This window comes from Octopus bimaculoides, chromosome 23, assembly GCF_046866305.1.
Source record: "Octopus bimaculoides isolate indiv1 chromosome 23, ASM4686630v1, whole genome shotgun sequence".
Classification (NCBI taxonomy): domain Eukaryota; kingdom Metazoa; phylum Mollusca; class Cephalopoda; order Octopoda; family Octopodidae; genus Octopus; species Octopus bimaculoides.
The window spans coordinates 17,901,514-17,921,921 of NC_142950.1; the positions used below are offsets into that span (position 1 = coordinate 17,901,514).

The window sequence follows — 20,408 nt, forward strand, 5'->3', positions numbered from 1 at the left end:
ATTTATCTCCAAGTAATCTTTTAAGTTCTGTTCATATGTTAGATGTATTTAAAAACCAGGATGCTGGACTGTAAAAAAATGAGTAAAAATAAGAAGGAAAAACTAAAGGTTGATGCAAAAAGTGGAATGAAAAGAAACAAAGAAAAGTAAGAAAACCAAGATTGTAGGAACCATAATTAATTGAACTTATAATACTTTGAGAGGATAGACTTCATAATTCTTACCAGCTAAAGGAAATAAATATCAGGACTTAGACAATGAGGTCATTGTCAAAGGGTGGCACACAGTCTCATTTCCTATTGAAGTTGGCAGTTGTGGCTTTCCAGCAGGGTTGGCATCTATTTCCTGCAGAAGATTGGTCTAAAACCCAAACAACTGAAGAAAGCCATCAAGGAAATAGGCACAGCTGCTGAAACAAACTCAAAGTGGTTATGGTTGATAAGAGACCACAAGTGGATTTCTACCACAGGTAAAGACTAATTCAGCCCTTACTGCTCCACTCAAGTAAAGTATACAAGCTAAGGGTGAAATGCTTGCGATCCTGAGATACCTGCTGATGATACAGAAGGGTTTCCAGCTTTGCAATGGATTTGGAAGAACTTGCAATATTTCACTTACACACACACACACACACACACACACACACACACACACACACACACACACACACACACACACACACACACACACACATGCATTACAACTTATTCCAAACATTTATACATTTAAATATTTGTTAGAGATAAAATAAATTCAAATAAAATGAATATTGATTGTTAAAAAATCAAACTTTATTTTCAGAAATTGATTCACAATAATTAGTTATAGACACTGATGCACAAAGATAATCATATCGGAATTTGTTTATTTGTATGTTTTGACCTTCCATGCTGCAATTGTTTACTTTTTTTTTTTTTTCATTAAAATAAATATAATAATTAAAGTTGGAATAGCTCAGTGGGTGGGGTATCAGACAAAGCACCTCATAGTTTGTGAGTTAATACCTCTTTGGGGAGGTGTTTCATTGTATTTTTGGGGTGAGGTATTTGATATTATATTCTGCTCACCTCAATTTGTCTGACTGTGATAGATTAGAATCTTATCCTGGGATAGATGTCTCATCTCTGCTTCCCATTGCAAAATGCAAGAACTAATGAGCACAGGTTCTCAAAAATCACCCAACCACTATCAACAGTTATTCAATCACCATGAGTGTAGGTAATCCCAAATGAATGTAATATTGCTATAAGATGCAGCGTGATGTAACCACTGCACCCACAGCAAAAACAAACTATCTAGAAGAGAAGAATAACGAAGAGAGCAACAGAGAGGAGAGGACACCTGCCTACGACACATACACATGCATGCATACACTTACAAAATGACCGGCTTCAGCTGAGAAATTTTCTGTGTCTTGCAAGGCAAACCTTTTAGCCTTCAGGTGTCAGCCTCAATTATTAAAGTTCTCAGTTGTCTCTTAAGACAATTGAAAAAATTCTAGGTCAATTACAACAGATGTCTTGTACAAGTGGCACATCTCAACACTTACAAAGTCCTACCCCCATCTCATATGGTTTGCAGAATGATGGTGGATATTAAATATTTAAAAATAAACATTAGACAACATTTAGAGAGAGAAAGAGAGACAGACAGACAGAGTGAGAGAGAGAGAGATAGAGAGAGAGAGAGAGAGATAAAGATAAAAGAAAAAATGATCATATTATGTATCAGTCAAACAGCTTCCTTCTGGTTACTTCAGCTACATGTGTGTGTGTGTGTATTTATATATATGCATATGTGTGTGTGCATATATCTATGCTTATATATATATATACTCACATGTATATACATACACATACACTTTGTTATACATTTTCATACACTGCCAAACTTTGCATTTACTGTATATAGCTACAAATTGTGTTGTACAAGCAATTTGCTCCATGCATACCAAATGCAGAATCAACTTTATGCACACAATATATGAATAAAATGGACAAAATCAGTAATGTATAAGCTGTCTGAATAAGCTTGTGTGTCCAGGTATGCATGTTAATACCGAACAGTGAAAATGAGTACTCAACACTGCATTGATGAATAAATATTCTTTATTTGTGGTTAAATGAGACAACTAATGATTTCATGTGCAGAAATCTTCACAATTGTTCAAGTGAACCACATGGAAGTGCTGGTGCTCATCTACCCAAAATGGAGACAAATACTAACACTTCTATGTGGTACACTTGAAAAATTGTGAAGATCTTTTCACATAAAACTGTTGGTTGCCACAAATAAAGAAAAAATTACATATATACATATACATATATCATCATCATCATATATTGCATATATATATATATTATCAAGGCAAGTCAAAAGTTTTGCCATATTTGCATTCAAGCTAGTTTGTGGCATGCATATCACATGACCGTAGCAGTTCAAGCCATAGAAGATACCTGCTGAGGGTGGTAGTATCATAATAGTTGGTGCACTGCCATGTTATGCATTGCTTTATGCTGTATGTGATTTGAAAAACCACACAGATGAATTTGCAATGCAGTCCAATTCAAGAGCATGTATTTTATGAGTTCAAACTGGGTCATAATGTTGCAGAAGCAACCAAAAGCATTTGTTGTGTAAAAGGTGAAGGAGCAGTTGACCACAGTACAGTAACCAGATGGTTCGAGAAATTTCCCTTGTGTTGCAAGGTGGGCCTAAAATTGTGAATTCTAAGGCTGTGCTCCAAGCCATAGAAGAAAATCCAGTGAGTAGCACTCAGAAAGTATCAGGCAAGTTCAGGATCTCATGGATGTATGCCATTGTGTGGCAAAAATATCTGCCATTGGCTAACAGACAGAAGGCTCTTCTGCAGCAAGACAGCACAAGACCTCATCCACTCAAATGACCCAGAATAAACTGCAAGAATATGAGGGAATTGAATTGATGCCACACTCAACATACAGTTCAGACCTAGCTCCCTTAGATTATTACTTGTTCCTATCCATAGCTCGCTTCCTTGGTGAAGGAGTTCTTTGCCTCAAAGGGCAAGAACTGATATCAAAATGAGATCAAAGAACTGGCAGAAAGGTGGCTTTAGACAGTGCAACACGATAGCCTCTATTATGAATGCTAGGTTTCTTCTGTTGTAACTAAATGAATGAAGCAAATAAGTTATCAAAATATTGAAAAATGTTTAGCTCAACACAATACATGTGTGTGTGTATATATATATGTATGTGTTGTGTGTGTGTATATATATATATGTATGTGTTGTGTGTGTGTGTGTGTGTTTGTGTGTGTATTCTGTGTCAAAGCTGGTTAGCATAACGATGTCTGCAAGAGCAAAACAACCAGAGATTCAAACTGTTCACTTTTACACAAAAAGAATCAAGTCACAATTCACTGTTACAATTATAAATTTAATGATTTAAAAAATACACACATATACAAACATATATACACACACAATCATACATACATGCACACATTTGATTATTGGTTCCTCTCAACAGCTATTTCATAAAGATAAACACCATAAAATGTTAATTGCATAATTATGTTACATCATTAATTTATTTAAATTAAATAATATTATGTATTACATTTTTGCAATTATGGAATTAATGATGTTTATCTTAATAAAACAGCTGTTGAACACAAAGTAAAAACTATATATAAAATTTATGCATTTATGTTATATATGTCTATGTAAATATATATTGATAGTAATTTTGAGTGTGCGTGCGGGAGTGCCTATATATGTATGTGTGTGTATATATATATGTGTATGTATATATATATGTATTTATATGTATATACATACATACACACAAATATGCATGTGTACATATATTTGCATAGTTATATATATACATACAGTAACATTAAAACAGACACATACATTCACTCACATATAGATACATACACATTATCATGCATATATGAACATACAGAGAAAATGAAAAGTTTTCTTATGAAACAAAGCCAGAAGGCAGCTGTAATGATTTGAGGGGATCAGAAAGAAGTAGACTGAAATCATGTAGAACAGAAAAAGGGGCTTACACACAGTCAAAACAATGTCAATCAGGTATATTGATTGATTCTTTCGGGACTAGCACCGGGATATCAATCAGAGAAGGTTAGTCAAAATAAGGTTGAAGGAGGAAACAGAAGTTGCAAATTTGTCTCTCTTAGCAGCATTCTTCAAATGGTGAACATCATGATGCTTTTACCATTTTAGGTTTATGTAATGAAATTTTTATAATTATAGTGTTAGGAATGAGACATTTTAACCATTTAATGACACAAAAAAACCATTCGATTTATCTCTAATATATTTCATGAGGTGTCACAATATTTTCATCACACAACCACAATTTCATTAAGGACCTTGTGTGTGTGTTGTAATGTTGGTCTTTATGTCAAGTTGTAATAAAATCACTTTTTCATTACTTTTTGTAGGGTACCTATTTATTATTTTTTAACAAGAATAGTATTGACAGTAACTTTGAAGTTTCAGGCTCATCACAGATGGCTCATCACAGATGGCTCATCAGGCCAAAACTTTGAATTCACTCTCAGTAATATATATATATATATATATATATATATCTTAATCAAAGTATACATTACAACCAATCTTACTTACCAAACAGTTCTGCACAGGCTACCAGGCAAGGTAATCAGATGATTATCTAATAACTGTGCTTACCAGCATTGGAAGGTATATGGAGAAAAAAAATGACTATTCTTAGATGGCTACATGTTTACACACACACTCACAAACACACACTTACAAGGTGTCCATAAATTATCTTTATGACTTCCACAATTTATCATATCTATTAAAGTTGAGATCTATCAATGAGCTTCTTTCTATGGTGTAAATAAATATTATTAAAATTTTAATTTATGTACTGTGTTTTGATATCTAAATCACTTTGATTTATCTTTAAATGTATTTATTATAATCCCTGACTTTTAATGAAATTGACAACACAAGAGAGAGCACAATGTGTATCCAGACATTCAAGTACAGTGGAATTACCGTACAAAGAATGGAAAAGAACCAGTAACTCATGTAGGCATTTATGCCTGGCATAAAAGGTTTATGGAAACAGAAGTGTCTTACAAAAAAAAAGGGGGGGGGCTGGGGGCTGGGTGATGGAGGACATCTGTGGAAGATGTTGAGTGAATTTCATCGAAGCCCATTCATGCTGCATGTAGACAATTAAGTTTACTACAGTCAAAACTTTACAGTTTTGCACAAGAAAATGAGGGTTTTATGCTTATAAAGTACAACTTTTGTGAGCACTACAGCCAGATGACAAACCCCAAAGGATACAATTTGCAGTGGACATGATAACTTGATTAGATAAAGATGGAGGCTTCCTTTGAAAGATTTGTTCCGGTGAGAAAGCAACATTTCATGTATCAGGAATGATAAATAAGCACAGCATCTGGAGAACTGGAAAGAAACAATCCAGCAGTCAATGTCTGGTGCGGCCTTTTGTTAGGCTGAGTGATTGGCCCATTTTTCTTAGCAGAAGAAACAAATATTTACAACACTTAAAAGAAATTGTTGTACTGAAGTTGCACCACTTACAACCAACAGTTATTTTCCAACAATATGGTGCACTGTTCCATTGGGGATTGAGTGTTTGAGAGCATTTTTAAAGAAGCTTCCCCCCACCAGCACAATGGGAGAGGTGGTCCAGTTCTCTGGTCACCTAAGGTATCAGATATAACCCCTCTAGACTCCTTTATATGGGGCTACATTAAAGATAGAGTATATTGCACAAAAGTTCAAGACCTCAATGATCTGAAAGAGAAAATGTGCCAAACCATATCCAACATTGATGAAGGGATGCTCCAATGCACTTGGTCAGCAATTGAGCATTGTCTAGATGTGTTGCATGCAACCACTGGATCCTATTGGAAGTGTTCTGGATTTTCTTTGTTTACCTATGTTTTGCCATAAATTCTGCTGAGTTTACCTTTTTTTTCTGAATTCTTTAAAGTATAAAGGTAATTAATGGACAGCTTGTATGTCAGAACAAAACAAATTGAAGAAAGAAAAAGTAAAGTAGAGCAGAGGAAGAATAAGGGAAGTGGAATTGGGAAAAAGACAAGAAAAGTTGTAAAAGACAAACAAGAGATGAGAGACAGGCTGCAAATGAGAGACCGACACAAATGGATTTGACTGGATGTCAGCTACAAAGTCTGATCAGTGATACAACTTCATTATCTCCCTTTGTTGAATTAGTAAGATTTATAGGAATTTTGGTGGGAAAACTGCTGCCAAAGTTACACAAATGCTACAGAGAGCAAACACCATATTCTGGAAAGATAAAAGAGAGAGAATATGAAAAAGTTGAAACATTTAATAGAAATGTAAATGTTGATATACATACATGCATATGAATTTATATGTGTGTATCATCATCATCATTGTTTAACGTCCACTTTCCATGCTGGCATGGGTTGAACGGTATGACATGGAGCTGGCCAGCAGTGAGCTGTCCAGACTCCAGTTGTCTGTTGAGGTATGGTTTCTATGGTTGGATACCCTTCCCTATGCCAACCACTTAAAAGAGTGTGTTGGGTGCTTTTTATGTGCCACCGACACAAGTGGCACGGATTCTTTTTATGTGAAAGGCCAAGCCTGTATATGTGGAAAACAGCGATTTTACTTAGCTTGATGTGTTTTATCAAGTACAGCAAATTGTCACATCTCCCGGTCTCTTGTCATTTCCTCAGCAAGGCCCAGCGTCCATTGATCTCATCTCCAAAGATCTCATCACTCTGTCTCACATCTTCCGGGGTTTACCCCTTCTGTTGGTACCTTCCACAATTAGAGATCATCACTTCTTTGTGCAGCTAGCCTCATCCATATGCAGCACATGACCAAACCAGCGCAGTCTTCTCACACACAACATCTGAAGCCTCTTATACCTAGTTTTCCTCTTATTTCATTTATATTCTGTCATGCATGCACTCTAACATTACCCATCCAGCAGAGTATGCTAACTTCATTTCTTTCAAGCTGTCGTAAGTCTTCTGTAGTCAAAGCTCACATTTCACTACTATGTAACATAGCTGTACAATTTGCCTTTCATTCTGAGGGAGAACAAGGTTTCCAGTATAGAGGAGCTCCCAGGGACAGAGGTCTTGAATTCTTCTGTTAAGGCCTGGAGGACTAAGATAAACAGAAGTGGGTTGAGAATTGAGCCTTGGTGGACTCCTACTTGGTGGACTCATTGCTATACTCATTACCGACCTTCGCCTTACTGGCAGCATCTCTGTACATGGCTTGTGCAGCTCTCACTAACCACTCATCTATCCTTAGCTTCTGCATTGACCACCAGATAAGAGAGCAGAGGACCCTGTCAAAGGCTTTCTCTCATGTTGACAAAAGCCAGGTACAGAAGTTTAATTTTAGCTAAATATTTCTCCTGCAGTTGCCTAATAACGAATATGGCATCAGTCGTTCTTCTGAACTGCATCCCATCTACTATATATATGAGTGAACAAACAAAAGGGCACTCAACACATTTATTGGGAGTTATATCAAACTGTTTTGATCCATCCATATATGTATAAAAAGAAGAAAATGGAGAGTAAATGGATGTAATTACTAATTTATTTGTATGTTACAAAAAGATGACATTTAAAAAAAAATAACACTACAAATAAATTGATTAGAAGTTGAAAGCTCAAAGAAAAATAAATTAAGATAAGAAAGAAAAAAGAACCTACATATATGTTTCAGTCCTATCATCTAGTTGATGGGATGACCTGATATATTCAATGTAAATCAATTTTTCTTATTTGAATTAATTGGGCATGGAAACAATTGTAGGTTTTATGAGTTTGACATTATTTGAGTTTGGATATGCACTATGTATGGTCCTTCACTTTGTAAATAATACTATTGATTAGTTCATCAAGAACAGTCCTTAATATTTATTTGGTTTGTATTATTGTTTTCTATTGATTCACTAAATTCTCCTTGCTATATTATACAAATAACAATCGTTATTTAAGTAACTTCAAATCTGGTTACCCCTAAAAAATGAGTAAATTTGATTTCCATTACTATAGCCTAAATATATATCTATGGGGTACTTTGGTTATTGCATTTACAGACTTAAATTAATCTTTGTTATGGAATTCTCCCCATGATAAACTAAGTAAACAAGGAAATTTTTTATTAGGTTTCTATTCATATCTATTATGGAATTATCCCTCCAATAAACAATAAATATAGAAGATCATTATTAGTTAATTTAAACAATAATTTTTTTGTATCAATTAATTTAAATAAATAGAAGAGTTGTTACTTAATTATATGCATATATATATACACACACACCTATCTTATTTTTGTATGTTGTGGTGATGAGGGACTCTCTTGGACACGAATGGATTTTGATTGATATGTGTTTGAGATGTAATGAAGTGAATTTCGATGGTTGTGGATTACGCTTGGTTGTATTGTCTGTTAGACTGCTTTTGTTGTTTTTTTAATTGTAATTGATGTATGACTGAATAGTTAACACTCACACTCTGTTATATAATATTATGTTATATTATATTCATAGTATATTATCTAATATCATAATATAAATAAATTATTAGACTGTCAATAGTATCTCTCTATTTAATTTATCATTGTAATTGTATTATACCCATATTTATATAGTACTAGCAGAGATACCTGGCGTTGCCCGTGTTACATGCAATTGAAGAATGAGAATTTTGTGTTATATTTTCTGTAAGGAACTGGAATACATATGATTCGAATTTCATGAAAATTGCACATGAGGGTTCTTTCCCTCTTTACATACCCTAAAAAATTCTAATCATGAGACATGTATCCCATACTATTGATCTTTATGCGCATATTCCAAAATTTCAGTCTTCTGGAACCTGTAAAAAGGATTTTGCTCCTGAAAAATGGAGCTCATGGAGCTCTAAAATGTAGGAATGAAGGCCCCTATGTGGGTGTGTTAATGTCAACCAGAGAAGTTGAATTGTTAGGAATGTTTTTAACTTGGGTCTTATAGTATACTTGTATATACGTGAGAGTATAGTCACACTTTAATAGTTTCAGTATGAAATTGAAAGTATTAAAGTGAAAGTATTTGAAATTACAGTAGCGACATGTTACTGTTTCACTTTTGACAGGTAATACTGAAATAGTGAAATAGTTTCTGACATCACAGTAGAGTGATGTTATTGTTTCACTTTTGACACGTAATACTGAAATAGTGGAGAAGATATGATATTACTGTGGACTCGAACTATGCAAGAAGTTAAAAATTTTTTTGGCCTAAGACACTACATGGACCCTAAAAGGATTTTGCTCCTGAAAAATGGAGCTCATGGAGCTGAAAAATGTGGGAGTTAAGGCCCCTATTGGGGGTGGGTGTATTAATGTCAACCAGAGAAGTTTAATTGTTGGGAATCTTTTTAACTTGTGTGTAATATGTATTGTCTGAATTTCTTTAAAATAGGAAATATATGTATGTTCACTGGGTTTGTAAAAGAGAGCAAAGGTACAGGAAAGCAAAAGATGAATGATCATGATAATCAGTCAGCTACCCTAGCCTAGTTGTTACTACTCCCCAATGTAGGATTCATCACCATACAGGTGACAGGCACAGCTGTAAGATGCATTACGTATCTATAGCAATTGGAAGGGCATGACCCAATTGAAATAACAACGTGTGACGTTTGGAGTAAAGGAAAATGAAAGTGTCGTCTCTGGAGTTTGCAAATGACCACTATACCGATAGGTAACTGTGCAGAAAAAATTTATAATCGATAAATGTCTTAGAACAACCAGTCACTCATCTGGGAAAGCCTTGAAATCAATGTTATCAACTGGGGACTATGTGTGTCACAGTGATAATAAAAAGACTCAAAGGAGGTCTGCAACGAAATAATTTTACTCAATACTTTGCAAGTGAATCAGTGGAGGCAAAGATGCGTCTCATTTACTTGACAATTTATGCACCACATTGCAGAAATCACAATGTAAGTATATCTGAAAGGGTAGTCTTACACTGTTGAACCGTTGAATTACAAATAATGCTCATCTGTTATGGTCGGGTAACCCTATAGCTTCCAATGGTACAACTGTATTCGTCTTTGCTTAGGAAAAATGACTAAATTGTGGGTGTGAAGTCCCCATGAAGGGGTCTTTGTAACTTCTAAGAAGAAATTTTAGAAACATTACTTTACTGTGTAATATGTATGGTTAAAATTTCATCAACATCAAAAATATATGAATTTTCATGGGGGTTATGGCCGTTATGCATAGAATATAATTTCCAAATTTCATAAAGATCCATTCAGTACTTTTAACGTAGTTATAGATAAGAAAACAAATGACTAATGTGTGTGTTTGTGTGCATGTGTATGTGTGTGTGTGATGGATGTATATATGTATAGATATCTGTATGCATGTATATATGTGTATATATGTGTACATATTACATGTACATCTATATATATACATCTACACATATGTATACATATACATGTATGCATATAGATCTATATCTATATATATATCTATACATATACGTGTACATATACATCTATATGTATACATATACATCTCTCTCTTTCTCTCTTTCACTCTCTCTCTCTATATATATATACATACATATATATACACCATTAAAGTGAAAGTATCTGTCATTACAGTATCGAAATGTGATTGTTTCAGTTAGTGGAATAGTTTCATTTTTGAAGTGAAAGTATTTGACATGAGTGTTTTTGTTTCACTTTTGACACGTAATACTTAAATAGTGGAGGAGATATTATGTTGCTGTGGTCTTGAACTATGCAAGAAGTTAAAAAAATTTTTTTGAGTAAAACACAACCGGGACCCTAAGTAAGGCATATGTAAAATTTGAATGAAATTGGTTGTGTAGTTCTCGAGTTTTAGGGATTCACACACACACACACACACACACACACACATTCTCATTTTTATATATATAGATATATATATATAATGGGCACAATAGCAAAAGTTCAAATCAGGTAAACTACAGTTAACACATGCGGGTTTAATTAAGATAAAAATAAGAATACTCCAAGCTGAAACATATATTGATATATTAGAGATATGAAAATCTAAAAATATATGAATACTAAAAATATACATGGACTTATAAATATAGGGATATATAAACATAATAATAATGGAATACAGATAAAAACGTTTCTTTTTTAAAAATTAAAATATGGTATAAAATATGGTATATAAAACGTTTTTATCTATATTCCATTATTATTATTATGTTTATATATCCATATATTTATAAGTCCATGTATATTTTTAGTATTCATATATTTTTAGATTTTTATATATCTAATATATCATTTAACTACGGTAGTAGCTGAATAATATTCTCAAGGCTGCAATTTATGCACATGCAGCATCTTCAGAGCTTTGTCGCTAATTCAGTTCTTAACTAAATTGAAAACTGTTAACATTTTTGAAGAGAGCTGGTCCCTAGCTACATTTTGGCATAAAAATTGAGATTTGGTCCACGTCTCTCTCTCTGTCTCAGTCAATCACTCACACACTCACTCACTAAAAAAAAAGATGCAAGAAAAACTAAATAGATAAAAAAATTTATGCTGTCACTCTCTCTCTCTCTCTCTCTCTCTCTCTCTCTCACACACACACAGAGCAAGACACACCTCTCTCTCTCTCTCTCTCTGACAACACACACCTCTCTCTCTCTCTCTCTGACAACACACACCTCTCTCTCTCTCTCTCTCTCTCAGTCAATCACTCAAACACTCACTCAAAAAAGATGCAAGGAAAAATAAATTTTAAAAAATGTATGCTGTGTCTCTTTCCTTCACACACACACACACACACACACACACACACATGCGCACACACAGAATAACAACAACAACAATAACAACGCACACCTTCTCTCTCTCTCATACACACACACACGCACAACACACACTTTAAATTTATTATTCAATTTTCAATAAGGTAAAATCTTAAATTATTAATTGACACATTATCAATTAGCATAATAGCATAGCCTGGAAAAAGCATGGATTATATGGAAAAATGCGAGCAAGAGAAATAATATTCTGAAGATTATAAACCTGAAAAAGTACAGAACAAGTTAGTACATCTCGTAAAGTACAGAACAAGAAAATTTTGCAGCTAAGCATAAAATTTGAATGTTAAAAATTATTTGATTTTAATTTACAAAGTAACATTATAATTAAAAAAGATACCATCATTTTGTTAAAATATTGACACACTAGAATACTTAAAAAATGAGAGCCAGAAGTACCAATATAGTTAAAGTTTTATGCAAAGTAGAATAGTATATATGGAAAGCAAATTCATTCTGTAAAAAATAGGCATTGAGTCAAGGCTAAAAATGTGAAGACTTGGCAATAACTCAAGCAAATTTTACTGTGAGTTTGTTGTTATAGGTAGATCTTACTGTAACATATAGCTAATTTTTGTATTATTCTATTTATTGTACTAATTTGCACTACTATTATTTTTTATAACCTATTTTCAAATTTCTAATTATTAATTAATAATTAAAAAATGAATTTTTTTTAAAGTGCAAAAAATATTTTGAGTTATTTTTTTATTTTTATTAGAAACAACAAGAAATAACAAATAGAAGTAATAACTTGTAATAAGACTTTTAATTTTAATAAAAGCTAATATTTTCTAAATCTAAATATTTTATTTGAAGTTTTATCCTGAGCTAGAATATTTTAAGTAAAAATTTTGTCCTGTACTTTTCCAAGTTTATAATCTTAAGAATATTATTTCTCTTGCTCGCATTTTCCCTTATAATCAATATATGTTTCAGCTTGGACAATTATTTTTATTTTAATTAAACCTGTATATGTATATGTGCGTTAACCGTAGTTTGCCTGATTTGAACTTTTTCTATTGTATCCATTATATCTCTGGCCACCTGGTTAATACTATCATACACCTCAAATTTGACTTGAGCACTTCTATGCTGTTTGGAAAGAAAATTATAACTGTATATGTGTGTGTGTGTGTGTGTGTATGATCTGTGTGTTTCTCTTCTTTTACTTGTCTCAGTCACTTGACTGCAGCCACATATATATATATATATATATATATATATATATATATATATATATATATATATATATCATCGTCATCATCATCATTTGATCATTTAACGTCTATTGTCCATGCTGGCATGGGTTGGACAGTTTGACCAGGGCTGGTAAGCTGGAAGGCTGCACCAGACTCCAGTCTGATTTGGCATGGTTTCTAAGGCTAAATGCCCTTCCTAACACCAACCACTCTGAGAGTTTAATGGGTGCTTTTACGTGCCACTGGCATCGGTGCCATTTGCATGACACCAGTATCTGTCATGACTGTGATTTTCCTCGGCTTGATATGTCTTCTTCTCAAGTACGACATAATGCCAAAGGTCTTGGTCATTGTTTCCATAAGGCCCAACACTTGAAAGGACCTCAGCCACTTTGCCTCTGTGAGACCCAACACTTGAAAGGAACTCAGCCACAGATATATAGATAGATATTGTGTGTGTGTGTGTGTGTATGTATTTTATATATATATATACATACATACATACATACATATATATATATATATATATATATATATATATATATATATATATATATATATATATATGGAGGTGTGTGGCTTAGTGGTTCGGCTGTTGAACTCATGATTGCTAGATCATGGGTTTGATTCTCAGACTAGATGGTACGTTGTGTTCTTGTGCAAAATACTTCATTCCATGTTGTTCCAGTCCTCCTTTCGTTCAGGGAGGAATGTTGACCTGCTTGTGGCTAAAACGATGCAAAGTGCATTGTGACTATACATATTTATATATATATATATATATATATATATATATATATATATATATGACAAAAAAGCTCCTTACCAATACAAGAACACTTGCAGAATTCTCTCGCTGGTTAGTGACGTAACTTTTACTGCTGGTTAATTCATTTGTTTGGTTTGGTGACTCAGTGCCCTCGATATGAGCTACAGCAGCAGCAGATTCCCCACTCTTACCATCTTGGATATAGATGTCATGTGACACTTTTTCCTTTTTTTGTCCCACCACTGCTGCCATCTGTTTCGCTTTTGTTGGACTCAGCGTGATGCTGATGTTATCAGCCTGTTCTGGCTGGACAGTAACATTGACACCATCTGAAATGATCACAAAAGTAAACATTGACCACATATACACAAACATAAGGCAATTAGCCCTTTCATTACGATACTTCTGTTGGAACACACTGCCTTTGTTTCAATTAATTTTTAAAATAATGAAGAATTTAGTAATATAATTTTGTCATAATTAATCTGGTTTTTGGAACATAAATTAACATAAAATTTTGGTGGAAGATTTTAATTTAGACCACTTTAAAATAGGAAATTTACCTCATATATCTAGGAGCAATGCTTGGCAGGTTGGTATCAAAAAGGTTAAGATTGAACTAGCATCGCTGAACAGGAATATTGACCACAAATAAACAAATATCAGGCCATTAGAGTCAGACTGCTCTGGTTGGACAGTAAACATTTACCACAACTACATAAATATCAGGCCATTAACTCTTTAGCATGTAAACAGGACATATCCAGCTGACTATTCTACCTGTTTTATGTTAATATTATCCAGATCTAACCTCTCACATCTATCCTATAATATCATTCTACAAAGAAATAATCACATCATCAAAATCTCAAGGCTATCAGATAATGCATTATTAATTCAAACCAATGTGAATCAATAAGCATTGCATTTGACAAAGTAATCTGGATGTTGAAAGGTTAAAGACTACTGGATGTGATTTGAGGGATATTTGGTTATCATTTTCAGAACCAATTTCAAGTACATAAGAACCAGGCAGGCTTTATCCATACTAGGAAAAATAATTAATCTTTAATTTTTAAATTCATTGGTTAATATATTTGAAAATACTGTTTTGTTTTCTAGAATTAACACTTTAGCATTTAAACTGGTCCAAATATTCTGTATGTTTTATGTTAAAAATAACCAGATCTGACCTCTCATACCTACCCTACAATATCATTCTATAAATAAGCAGTCACATCATCGATCTCTTGAAGTTACAAGACAAAGCGTGATTAATTCAAAATAATGTGAATAAATAAACATTACATTTGACAGAGAAATCTGAATGCTAAATCTAGATCAAATCCCATCTAGCCATCTTTAAAAGAAGGGAAGAACCTAGCAATGACCTCAAACATTGAGTGATTTCAATGAGAAGGTATAATAAGGCTGATACATGTCCTGAGTTGTCCTTGACAACAATTAGACCTCCTCCATAACATGTATACCCCTCTCATTTATTTATTTTTATTAATTTAGATTTCAGAGTTGCCCCCCTTGGTTTTCTGGACATTGAATCATAAATCTTAATGTTACCCTTCATTACAGATAGAATGTTAATTAATGACATATTCTTATTGCACTCAGTATATTAAGTATGCCCAACTACTCGGTTCCAGGTTCAGTCCCACTGTGTGGACTTTGAGCAAGTGTCTTCTACTATAACCCAAGTCAACCAAAACCTTATGAATGGATTTGGTAGATAGGAACTGAAAGAAACTCACCATATATGCGTGTGTGTGTGTGTGTGTGTGTGTGTGTCCTTGTGCTTGTATTTGTACCCTAAAAATGGTTGGCAACTAGTTTTGGTTTGTTTAAGTCCCCATAACTTAGAAATTTGACAAACAAGAACATTTGAATAAGAGCCAAACTTAACAAAAAGCACTGGGGTTGATTTGTTTGGCTAAACCCTTCAAGGTGGTGCCCCAGCATGACCACAGTCTAATGACTGAAACAAGTAAAGGAGATAAAAGAGATACGTATTGTATGTATGCATGTGTGTGTGTGTGTATGTGTGTATACATGGTGCCTCAGAATTAACGATCTATTTCAGTGAAATTGGGCAGTTTTATGTTTATCATGTTTATGTTTATCATGTTTTGTATGTGTTAAAAGTGTATAAATTTTAAATTTTGTTCATAATTTTTCTAATTTTTTATAATTTTATTTTCATTCCTGTTGGAGGCTGCTTATCCGTCCACAACAGCTTTTTTTCAATTTGGCTGCAATTATTTTCTCTACTTCCATCCCTTGACAGCTGATCTTAAAGAATCTATTCAGTTAGCAGTGCAGGTGATAACTCCTGAAATACTTCAAAATGTGTTTCACTGCAAAGAATAGATTTGAAATTTGCAGAGACACAGACAAAGCACATGTGGAAAATTTTCTATAAAGTTTTGATATGATCTTTACAAATCTATTTGTTTTGGTATCATAATTAAGTAATAAACATAAAATTCTGTGAGTTTTAAAATATTTGTCCAATTTCGTTGAAATACATAATTAATTCTGAACACCCTATATACAGATAGTGAGTTCAGATAAAATTGTATCTAATGATGTAATGCAATAGTGTAATACAATAAGTGCTCAGGTTGACTTATCACCTAAAGCTCCAGCTTGTACCACAACTAAAGCAAAAAATTGGAGTTGTAGGTGCCCAGTAGTGAATGGTTATAAGTGGTTTATCATCGAGCAGGTACATGTATAATAGAATGAAATGATGAACAGGAAAACAACTGGTATCAGTTTAGAGCATGGAATTTATCTATTTAAGTATAATTGTTTTCTTTATAATTTACATATTGGGTTATCCCATAAATAATGTGTTTTTCCAATTGTATGAACTAAAAGTCGGAGGGGCACGAGATAAACTACCTGCATCAACTTGCTATAAAAGAGGGTAGTAATTTTACTTTGTACTTATTCTTAGCATAAGTCTCTTGTTGTTAGAACATGTCATCTGTGTTTCCTGTGTAATTTATTGAATTGGTGTGGTGAGTTGTGGTTGTTTTTCTTGAAGAACTGTTTATTGCTTCTTTGAAGCAGCTTGTTTTCAATTCCCCCCTGCGGGGGAATTATTGTTATCCAAATCAAATTCGTAAATTCGATGACTGACCCCCGTGCCAGTGGAGCGCTAAGAGCACCATCCGAGCATGATCGCTGCGAGAGCAGCTGACTGGCTTCCGTGTCGCTGCCACGTAAAAAGCACCATTCGTGCATGGTCGTTACCAGCATTGCCTTACTGGCACTTGTGCTGGTGGCATATGAAAAAACATTCAAGCGAGGTCGTTGCCAGTGCTGCTGGACTGGCTCCTGTGCAGGTGGCACATAAAAAACACTACTTGAGCATGGCCGTTGTCAGTACTGCCTGATTGGCTCCCGTGCTGGTGGCACATAAAAGCACCCACTACATTCTTGGAGTGGTTGACATTAGGAAGGGCATCCAGCTGTAGAAACTCTGCCAGATCAGATTAGAGCCTTGTGCAGCCATCTGGTTCGCCAGTCCTCAGTCAAAGCAGACGTTAAATGATGATGGATGAGATAGATTGATAAATCGTCTTTAAATGGATCCGTTATCCTGAATGCACAGGGGTAATGAAATCACTGGTTGGTTTCTTCTGTGGTTTTTTGCCAATGTTGATGATATATCTATCTATGGTGTGAGAAAAAGAAAGTAGTAAATCTAGTCAAGTTAACTGTTTCTCATGAAGATAACATGGACACTACTGAGACTCGGAAGATCAACTGTTCTAAATACTTCCTTGAGGAATGTGAAGATGCAGGCTGGAAAGCAGAGCATATTCCAGTCAAAGTTGGATGTAGAGGATTCTTTGGAAACAGTGTGAGGTGATTGTTGTTATCACTTGGCCTAACTCATCATCATCATTTAACGTCCGCTTTCCATGCTGGCATGGGTTGAACGGTTTGACTGAGGACTGGCTCCAATCTGATCTGGATGCCCTTCCTAATGTTAACCATTCCGAGAGTGTAATGGGTGCTTTTTACATGACACCGGCACGGGGGCCAGTCAGGCAGTACTGGCATCAACCACATGAGATGAGGAATTATGTACATTATTTACATTTCACAGATATTTGTTCTCATCTTCTTTGTTGCTAACACAACATTTCAGCTGGTATACCCTCCAGCCTTTATCAGGTGTGTTGGGGAAATTTTGAACCTGGGTTCTCATTCCTAAGGTAATTTTTGATATTATTATTATTATTATTATTATTATTCAGTAGTTTTATTTTTATAATATGCTTTCACTTCACTACCGAGCGCAGCTCTGTATGCCTTGGGTATGTGCTGTGGTTTGCTGTGATGCTCTTATGGTTACTGTATTGAAAGTGTTTTGTGTAGGATGTGTGCAGTGACCAGTAGTGCAATTTTCTGTATGTTATATATATTTGTAAGTCCTGGTGTTTTTGTTATGTATTTGTCTGAATATTTTTTTATTATACCTAAGGCACCTACTATGATAGGAATATAAGTTACAGCTACAATATATATATATCTGTAAAAATATGTGACACTTATTCGGTAGTCATGGCTACCGAATAAGTGTCACATATTTTTACAGATAAATTCCTCTATTTACATAATATCGAGGTCTCTTTCTTTTTTTTGTTTTCTTTTCTATCAATATATATATATATATATATATATATATATATATATATATATATATATAGATAGAGAGAGAGAGAGAGAGAGAGAGAGAGAGAGAGAGAGAGAGAGAGAGAGAGAAAGAGAGAGTGAGAGAGAGGAAGGAGCGAGTGATAGATAGACAGACAGACAGGCAGATGGTGTACAGAGTATAAAGAAGTACTTTAATACGAACCAGCATAACAGCAACAGCTGTAGTAACAGCAGATGTAGAGCCAGAGAAGAGCCAAGCAGCTTATGTTGTACTTCTTCAAATTCATATTGTTGTTGTTGTTGTTATTGTCGTCTCAGAGGGAATCTTGCAGAAACTATTGATCTCACTGGAAATAAACAGAAACAGTAAATGGATTGAAATTTGGTTGGGTGGGGATGACTTTTAACTGTGACTATAACTGTATTAATGTGTCTGTGTGTGGTCGAGAAGTGAGCTTTTTGACTACATTGGTTTGTCTTCCACTGAAGTCCCCAAGCCATAACAAGCTAAAACAGCACAATAGGATAGGGTAGAGTGGGTCTTTATAAATATATCATCATCATCATCATCATCATCATCATCATCGTTTAACGTCCACATTCCATGCTAGCATGGGTTGGACGGTTTGACTGAGGATTGGTGAAACCGGATGGCAACACCAGGCTCCAATCTAATTTGGCAGAATTTCTACAGCTGGATGCCCTTCCTAACACCAACCACTCAGAGTGTAGTGGGTGCTTTTACGTGTCACCTGCACGAAGGCCAGTCAGGCGGTACTGGCAACGGCCACACTCAAAATGGTGTCTTTTATGTGCCACCCGCACAAGAGCCAGTCCAGGGGCACTGGCAACGATCTCGCTCAAAAATCCTACGAAGGCCAGTCAGGCGGTACTGGCAACGGCCACGCTCAAAATGGTGCATCTTATGTGCCACCTGCACAAGAGCCAGTCCAGGGGCACTGGCAACGATCTCACTTGGTCTCACTTGGCTTGCCGGGTCTTCTCACGCACAGCACATTTCCAAAGGTCTCTGTCAGTAGTCATCGCCTCGGTGAGGCCCAATGTTCGAAGGTCTTGCCTCACCACCCCAGACCAAGTCTTCCTGGGCCTACCTCTTCCACGGGTTCCCTCAACTGTTAGAGTGTGGCACTTTTTCACGCAGCTATCCTCATCCATTCTCACCACACACACACATATATATATATATATATATATATATATATATATATATACTCTTTTACTTGTTACAATCATTTGACTGCGGCCATGCTGGAGCACCACCTTTAGTCGAGAAAATCGACCCCAGGACTTATTCTTTGTAAGCCTAGTACTTATTCTATCGGTCTCTTTTTGCCGAACCGCTAAGTTATGGGGACCTAAACATATCAGCATCGGTTGTCAAGCGATGGTGGGGGGACAAACACAGACACACATACACACATACATAATGTCTTACGTTTAAGATGATTCCCATGCATTCCCTGAAGAGAAGGTTACAATTTTAACATAACAGATCCCTATGGATCACACAGGTTGTAATCCTTTGAAACATATGTAGGAATAAAGTATGCAATTATAACATGCGTTTTCTCCATTCCTTAAATTTTTAAATATACTCAAATACCCAAAATATATATATATATACATATATATGACAGGCTTCTTTCAGTTTCCGTCTAACAAATCCACTGACAAGGTGCCACGCAGTGGGACTGTACCCGGAACCATGTGGTTGGTAAGCAAGCTACTTACCACACAGCCACCCCTGCGCCTATACACCCACTCCTGTGCCTATATATATAT

At 34.9% G+C, this 20,408-nt stretch overlaps 1 protein-coding gene across 1 annotated transcript in view; it reads right to left on the reverse strand.

The window, feature by feature from the left end:
• Nucleotides 1-769: 769 nt before the first annotated feature.
• LOC106877760 (uncharacterized) overlaps nucleotides 770-20,408 on the reverse strand; it is a 37,787-nt gene continuing 18,148 nt past the window's right edge. Inside the window, exons 2-4 of the mRNA XM_014926769.3 lie at nucleotides 18,808-18,952; nucleotides 13,977-14,248; nucleotides 770-6,340 (exon numbers count right to left, since the gene is read on the reverse strand). Of these exons, the coding sequence (XP_014782255.1) occupies nucleotides 6,272-6,340; nucleotides 13,977-14,248; nucleotides 18,808-18,892 (426 nt within the window). The 5' untranslated portion in view covers nucleotides 18,893-18,952 and the 3' untranslated portion in view covers nucleotides 770-6,271. The remainder of the gene's footprint in view (nucleotides 6,341-13,976; nucleotides 14,249-18,807; nucleotides 18,953-20,408) is intronic.